Source organism: Panicum hallii, chromosome 8, assembly GCF_002211085.1.
Source record: "Panicum hallii strain FIL2 chromosome 8, PHallii_v3.1, whole genome shotgun sequence".
NCBI classification, from domain to species: Eukaryota; Viridiplantae; Streptophyta; class Magnoliopsida; order Poales; family Poaceae; genus Panicum; species Panicum hallii.
Window position 1 is genome coordinate 35,871,133 of NC_038049.1, and position 8,500 is coordinate 35,879,632.

At 49.3% G+C, this 8,500-nt stretch overlaps 1 protein-coding gene across 1 annotated transcript; it reads left to right on the forward strand.

The window, feature by feature from the left end:
- The first annotated feature begins 1,497 nt into the window (after positions 1 to 1,497).
- Positions 1,498 to 4,845, forward strand: LOC112902742 (omega-hydroxypalmitate O-feruloyl transferase). Its single transcript, XM_025971906.1, has 3 exons — positions 1,498 to 1,605; positions 1,714 to 2,208; positions 3,728 to 4,845. Exons 1-3 carry the CDS (start codon positions 1,603 to 1,605, stop codon positions 4,592 to 4,594), a joined length of 1,365 nt encoding a protein of 454 aa, XP_025827691.1. The 5' UTR covers positions 1,498 to 1,602; the 3' UTR covers positions 4,595 to 4,845.
- Positions 4,846 to 8,500: the final 3,655 nt, after the last annotated feature.

Genomic DNA, 8,500 nt, shown 5'->3' on the forward strand with positions numbered 1-8,500 from the left:
CCTTTTCAGCCCATTAGTGATGCACCATCTGTGCTTGGCGCACGTGTTCTTGCCGAGTTCAGCTGTTGCTTATTAAACAGTCACTACACCACCCTGACAATGACATGGTAGTACTAGGATCCACGAAAGAATCAGGCAATCAGCGCTCGTCTCAGCATCGTCCACAGTCAGCCTTTGCATGTCTTGCACGCCAGACCAGCTCACTTAAATTCCGGTCAGCTGGGTTTGGCCAACGCTCCCAACAAACTGGACGCCGGCGGCGCGGGGCGGCGGTGGCCAACCCCAACGGAAGCCCCGCGACCTCCCAACCGACATCGTCGCGGCGGATGGTCGGATCGGACGGGCCAGTTTTTCGCCGGCCGCGGAGACGCAAGCACGCGTGACGCACGACCGGGGCGCGCACGCTCGCTCGCTGGCTGGTGGGCCCACCGGCCACGCGCTGTCGTGGCACTGCTAGTGCTAGCTACGTGGACTGTTCTGAATAGCAGTCTCAGGATGAGGACTGTACAGGGTTGACTTGGGCGCCGCGGGGTGCAGTATAAGAAGATGTTGGGTAAACTATGGTTTAATATCTCCTTTTACATGGGAGGATCTTGTGTCATTGGGAAAAAAATCAGACCGTAATTATAATGGATAAACTATGATTTACTTTTACAAAGGAAGTTGATTGAGTATAAGAGGTTGCTGTGTTCTTCGTCCAGAACTAACACAGTTTGTACGCGCCTTGGTGTCAGCGCAAACTTTCTACTTGTTGTACACATGATCAGTCTTGTTTTTTTTCCTTTTACCAAAGGAAAGGACCATACTCCACACATGATAAAATTAAGGGCATGTTTGGTTGCATGCCCAAAGTGCCAAAAAGCCTCCCCATTTTTCATCCCCAACATTTTGTGGTTATTAATTCTCAGCCTGTATTTTCTCGACGCGATCTCTTCAATTTTGTTATGTTCACAATTGTACCGACCTAAATATTACTTCAGTTCGTAAGTGTCACTGCATTTTACGACCAAGCTACAGCAAATTTTTTTCCTGTTGGGCGAACTAGTTTCTTCTATACAACTAGGACGCTTCATGAACTGTATCGAACGCAAAAGAATTTACGAAAGTCAACACAACTCCCAGTTAAACCCTGTCAGAGTTTGCCTATCTCATGTTAAAAGGATTTTACAGCGAGCCAGTACAGTTTCCATGTAATTCCTGCATTCCTGCCTGTTTGTAAAAAAAAGAGTTCCTTTTTTTTACGTGGAGTCGGTACTATAGTACAAATAAATTAGCAACAATGGCTTTTTGTCATGGATTATCCGGTCTAAAATACTGCTAGTCTCTCTTTCATCAGATTGTTTTTTACAATAAACTCCCAGACAAAGCAACATTGGTTGTTATGCAACCCCTCCAACCCCAACTGTTTTGCATCAGCCCCTCCTACCTTGACTCCTTCAAGCAAGCTATCCTTGCTATATAAACACTGCCCCCACAAACCCTATGCTCAAATCACAAACCCCATCCTCTCCTGTCCTCTATCTCTCTGACACCCTTCCTCTCTCTCTCTAAAACCATCACCAGCAGTCCTCTCTCGCCGGCCGAAGCACATCATCGTCGACCATGGTGAATGACATGCTACTACAAGATCAGCTTAGTTGTTCAAGATCGATGATGCTGCGGTTCAAATGCAGTTGCTGATCAGGCATCATCATCTGTGGCGTGTCGATGCAGGTTGTCGAGATGAAGGAGAACGGCGTGGCGGCGGCGGCGGGCGCGGGCGAGAAGGCGGCGCCGCAGCTGAGCGTGAAGCGCGGGGAGCCGACGCTGGTGCCGCCCGCGGAGCCGACGCCGACGGGGGAGCAGTACTACCTCTCGAACCTGGACCAGAACATCGCCGTGATCGTGCAGACGGTGTACTGCTACAAGCCCTCCGGCGGCGCTGCCGGCGACGGCGGCAAGGACGACGTGGCGGCGGCGCTCCGGGACGCGCTGGCGCGGGTGCTGGTGCACTACCACCCGCTGGCGGGGCGGCTGGGCATCAGCCCGGAGATGAAGCTGACGGTGGAGCTGACCGGCGAGGGCGCGGTGTTCGTGGAGGCCGACGCCTGCTGCGATCTCGCCGACGTCGGGGACCTCACCAAGCCCGACCCCGCCGCGCTCGGCCAGCTCGTCTACTCCGTCCCCGGCGCCAAGCACATCCTCGAGATGCCCCCCATGACCGCGCAGGTGCGCCCTCCATTAACTGCCTTCTCCTTCCTTGCACGCTTCCGGTTGGGCGCCCGGCGGCCGAGGCGCCCTGCCACCTTTGACGAACCCGTCGCGTTAATGGTGGGGGTGCGGTTGGGAGGGATGGAATGGAAAGGTGACCCCGTGCACGTATCGACGCGTGTTACCTTTTTTACTGGGGCTGCGTGAGAGTTCAGGAACGGGGTGGGAGGTTGAGGAGATGAATTCAATGACATGGCTAGCATAGGAAGTAGTAGAAGAGCGGGAAGGGGAAGTTTACTGGTCCAGCGTTGGGACTTGGCCTCGTCTGCACCACGGGCAAGTTTCTCGATTTGTCTCGGTGAATTTACTGCGTTCCAAACCGGCGATACATGGGCATCGTACTGTGGTCTTGCGAGAAATTGGAAGGGCTAGAAGCAATGTTTTGATTCTTTCACGAAAATAAGCATGTTCCATTGACGGATTACGAAAAAAACCAACTTCTCGTTAGTTTGAGGAGGTCGTCATGGCAATCCTTCTCGAACTTTTGTAAACTCTTTTAATGAAAAACATGCTTAGATACGGTCGCTAAAAAATCTGAAAAAAACTAACCGGTGGGTAACTGTTTTTTTCCTCTGTATTGATTTGTTTGTTTGAACAAACAGTTTTAGAAAAAGATTGGGGTTTGAATAGAAAATACCTCTGACAAAGATAAAAGTTTGTGCCATGTTTAGGTTCAGCTAGATAATTTTGTAAGTATTTCAGTCAATCAACGGGTACTCGTAGCAACTCATCACCTGGTCAACTTACATATTATTAGTGTTTGTTCAAAGATTTGGTTGATTTTATTTTCCAAGATTCGGGGTGTTTGGTCTCTGTTTGGTTTCTCCCTGTTGGAATGGGACAACTCAAGCACTTTGATGGGCACTATTTGTTCTCCTTGCTGGGAATGTCTCCCCTTGATAACAGTACTCCGTACTGTACTTGTTTAGATGTATCATTAGTGTTTGTTCAAAGGTTTTGTCCATCATCTCTTTCAAAAAAAATATTTTGTCCATAGTTTGGTGATTTGTAGGTGGGGTGGTTACAGCAGAGTACCAGCCAAACGCAGTTGGAGAGGATTACAGAATCTAGCATCTGTTTGGTTTCCCCTGTTGGAGTGAGAGAGCTCAAGCAATGAATGTTTTATTGGTGAAATGTTAGATCACCAACCTGTACCTACAAATCAACCAATCCACATCGCCTTCAACTTTTGTTTCCTATACGTACCCATGTCACCCATGACACACCATGGCACGACCAATGTTGACCTCCGACATGTGGGGCCAGGGTGACATGGAAAATTAATCCACACATGACTACTTTCATCAACAACTCATGTGTCAGACTCAGAGACTCAGACCACACAAATAGCTTGCTTCCAATCATAGCACGTCTGCTCCAAATTTCACTCAAATTTGTCAGTAACAACTAAGTTTGATGTCAATTTACTCAATTACTCCAAGGTTTTCACCATGGGCTGACAACTGATCTCCCGCAGGTGACGAGGTTCAAGTGCGGCGGCTTCGCGCTGGGCCTGGCCATGAACCACTGCATGTTCGACGGCATCGGCGCCATGGAGTTCGTCAACTCGTGGGCCGAGACGGCGCGCGGCACCGCCGAGCTCACCGTGCCGCCGTTCCTCGACCGCACCGTGCTCCGGGCGCGCGACCCGCCCGTGCACACCTTCCCGCACCACGAGTTCGCCGAGATCCCCGACGTCTCCGACACGGCGGCGCTCTACGGCTCCCAGGAGCTCCTCTACCGCTCCTTCTGCTTCGACCCGGACCGCCTGGAGCGCGTCCGGGCGCTGGCGCTTGCCGGCGGCGACCTGGGCCGCTGCACCACCTTCGAGGCGCTCTCGGGCCTCGTGTGGCGCGCGCGCACCAAGGCCCTGGGGCTCGCGCCCGAGCAGCGCACCAAGCTGCTCTTCGCCGTCGACGGGCGGCGCCGGTTCGTGCCGCCGCTGCCCCGGGGCTACTTCGGGAATGGCATCGTGCTGACCAACGCGATCGCCACCGCCGGCGAGCTGCTGTCGGCGCCCGTGTCGCGCGCGGCGGGGCTGGTGCAGGACGCCGTGCGGATGGTCACCGACGAGTACATGCGGTCGGCGGTGGACTACTTCGAGGCGACGCGGGCGCGGCCGTCGCTGGCGTCCACGCTGCTCATCACCACGTGGTCCAGGCTCGAGTTCCACGGCGCCGACTTCGGGTGGGGCGAGCCCGTCATGTCGGGGCCCGTCACGCTGCCGGAGAAGGAGGTCATCCTCTTCCTCGCGCACGGAAAGGAGAGGAAGAGCATCAACGTGCTGCTCGGCCTGCCGGCCACCGCCATGGACGCCTTCCAAGAGCTCATGGACGAGATATGATGGAGCGGCGGCCGGTGCCCGCGGCGGCTGGGACAGACATGGGTGCTACACATACATATATATATAAATGCAGGGTGCTTTTATGCTTAAATTGCACGGGGTTTACAGTGCGGTTGTGTTAATTGTGGTGCGTTTGTGTTAATATTCACTATATGTTGGTGTTTAATGGATACTTATATGAGAATTCGTTATCAGCTGTAATGGTTTTTGTTTAATGAAAAATAGCATCTGTCGTTGCTTTAATTTACTAATACTTTTGTCAAATGAAAAGCAGCAGCTTAGTTTCTTAAACTTCTATAGAATATCAATATCTATAAACTCTCAATGTTTATAATACCCACGTCTCTAAAACAGACACCATTGCTAATCAGTAACATATTAGAGATGCGTCTCAACGAGAACCGTCCCTGATCACATACCACCTATATATAATCAGTGACGTGTTATATAAAACAAGACCCAATATGAATATATTTTGTTTTTCCGATTGCTTTTTAAAAGATCAACATTTACAACAAACGATTTTCAACATTTTCATCACTCTATTTCAACAATTTATAAAAATATGTTGAAATAGTTTTTCTTAAATGTTAAGCTAGGTTTCGAAGAATGTTGGATCTAGCATTTTCAATTGTTGACTATATCTATTCAATGTTCTAACTATACTATTTTAACAATTTGAATGTTGAATTAGTTAAAATGATTGATCTAGTTTCCCCAACATTTTGATTAAGCATTTTAAAATGTTGAATATATATGCCAGATGTGAAATTATCAAAGTAACTTTTTTCCAGAAAGGTTATAATCCTAAGATTTAGGATACAATGGAAAAAAAGAGGAACAAATGAAATCAAACCTGCATCTTCGGCCGAAGTCCTTCGCACGCTAGACCATTGTTGGACCGTTCCTGTTTCTGGCTGCTATTGGATTGGAAGATTAAGAAGCTATCTATCTTATTGCGGCTTCTGGCTTATCAACCTAGCAATCAAAGAAAATCCAATTTCAGTAATCTTACCAAACAAGCAACGGATTGAGCAACTAGCGCAAAAGCTGTTGCGCGTTTAGACGCCACCAAGAACAAGAAAGGGGCGCTCCGCTCCTAATCACTAAGCAGTGCTATTCAGTCCGACGGCGGACTCCATCAATCTGAGAAGTCCCGCTCAACGGAGTCTCGGAATGTTGATCTTTCCCGTCAATGCCATCTGCCCTCATATTTGAATTAAGCTCATCTCTACGAGGATCTAAATGTAGGCTTTACCTATTTTACGCAAATCGAGATACTGTAGTGTGAAGTCGTTTTGTAAACCCGGACTAAAATGAAGTGACCTAAAAGTAGGCTTCACCTATTTGCTCAAATCGAGATACTGTAGTGTGAAGCAAAATGCTTGGACTAAAATGAACTAGAAGCCGGGTGAAGCCAATATTCTTTTAGAAAAAATAAAATAAACTAGAAACCGTGTGAAGTTAGTATTTTTTAGAAAAAAATAGGGACCAGTATTTTTAACTTCACCGGCTTTGGCTTCGCCAGTAGAACCGAGCCCTCCCAAACGGCCCCTTATTGAAGATAGATAAGAGCCCCCGTGCATCCTCCTTCCCCCTTCCGGCTGGTGGCAATGTGGCATTGCTCGTGCACCGATCCTTTCACATGCGATGGAAGTTCCAACCTACGATCTTATTATACTATCATCATATATTTTTAAACTTATATAATCATATTTCATAAAAAAACTATAGCATGACCGATCTTACAAGGTATTTCAAAACACCTCTAAATGTCTAAGATGGTGTTATAGAATAAAGCATGGCTATACTTGCGGCGTTTCAAAACCATAGTCCCCTAGAGCCGCCAAATCATTACCAGAAAGTTTCGGTACGGTGAACCTTCTCAACTAATCTTGCGGTCACAAGGTATGTAGCAATATGACATGTTTTATACTACATTGGCAATTTTTCGTTGAATCTTAAGCTCGCGGGAACTAAACTGTTTCCTACAACATACAAACAGTTTTTCATCCTTACATGTGTGAAGAACTAGTTTTGGTTTGTTCAAAATTTAACGTTGGTTAGATGGAAATTACCTGCCCGGCCTCATAACTAAACAAAATTTTGAGCACACGAGCTAAACTGCCAGCAGCTGATGAGGCATCATATATAATCCAAAGTGATTTCGTATGTATCTATATAACCAAGTCCAAATGTAACCCAATTCATCTTCCATGTGTGCCACTGCCACGACATACGACACGGGAAGAAAGACTACGAAGCGATGAAGCAAAGCGAGGTGCGTCAGGAGCCGCCGTCGCAGGTTGCGGCGAGCAGGGTCATGTCGTATCTGACGTAGTTGGTGTAGTTGAAGGAGACGGTGCCCCCGGGCGCGACGGAGCCGCCGCCGACGAGGAGGCAGTCGCCGTGGCCGACCTCGACGATGACGCCGGGGTCGACGGGCCAGACGGTGCGGAAGCTGTACCCGCACATGAGGTGGATCCCGGACACGGCGTCGCCGCCGCGGTTCGCCACCTCCACGGCGAACTTCTTGGCGCCGTTGGACTGGCGGTGGCCCACGCTCTGGGTGACCACCACGTCCCGCATCGCGTCGCACTGGTGGAGGGGGTCGGCGGCGGAGGCCGGCGGCGGCGGCGCGAGCAGCATCAGGGCCGCCACCAGGACCGCGGTGGCCATGGTTGCTGTCACTGGAGCCATGTCAAGCTGATTGCTTACGATGATCGCCGTCACGCGCGCGGCGGGCGAGGGTCGGAGGAGAAAGACCACGACGACGATGCCAGCTGGACCTGCGGTGGGTTGGTGTCCTCGTATATATGAGCGCAGGTGGTCGAGGAAGGCGGCGGAGATGATTTGGAAGGTGTGGTTGGCGGTATGGAATCCGTGCTCCGGCATGCAGCCCGGCGTACGCGACCTGCTCGCGGCCTCGCGCCATACCATAGCAAGGAGAAGACGACGTCGCTGGTTTCCCATGTCCTACCGAGACGCGTGCTCTGCTTTTTCTTCCCCTTTTTCGAGATGTGCGTGCTCTGTTCCCATCCAGTGGATGCAAAATGTTAAGGAACTTCAATTCCCATCCATGTGATTTCTCAGTTTTCTCATGCATGATAAATTCGAAAATTTAGTTAGTACCTGAACGATGGTCCTAACTGTTATCGTCATAATTTAGCGGAATTAGAAGGTGGGCCGCGAGCGAGATAGGCTCAAAGGATAATTGTAATGGGCTTACGAATCGGCCTCTGCGCGGGCGTTTTAAGGCCAGGATTGGCTATGTATCTGTATAGGTGTGTGCGTTTAAATTACTTTAGATAGAGATAACTAATATTCATGTTGTAGTCAGTTAGAATTGATTGGAGGAGGCAAGTTTCCGGACTATAAATATGTATCTTGGATTACGAATAACAAGAATAATCATTCGCAAACAACTCTCGGCACATCGCCATCCCCCTGTTCCAGGGTTTCTTTCGGGTAAGTGCCGTGCAGCCCCGATCACGCTTCGTGTGATCGGGGCGGCATCGTTCCTGCCTGTTTACCTTTATGTTTCTCGTACTGAATTCTTGATAGCGAGTAACACTAGTTATCTTAACGTTTATAAGGATGCATCGGCTTTCCATACTGTATTCATGCGTCGCCTGTCACTTATAAATGTTTAGCTGTCCTCGTGCCCGATTTCGGGTATGAGGTCAGCACCTTGCTCCGTTTTTTATTAGTAGATCCAATCTGTTATGGTTAGTCTTTGTTCATCAAAGATTTAGTTTAGTATCCGCATGATTAAGCCCTTCAAATGAGTTAAATGATCCGGCAGTACGTTTGATGCTTTGTATTAACCTGAAGAGGGATTGTTCCGGGAATCGGCTCTCTGTTGGTTTTTAGGCTTCTGTTTAGCTTGCTATTTCGTTGTCTTTG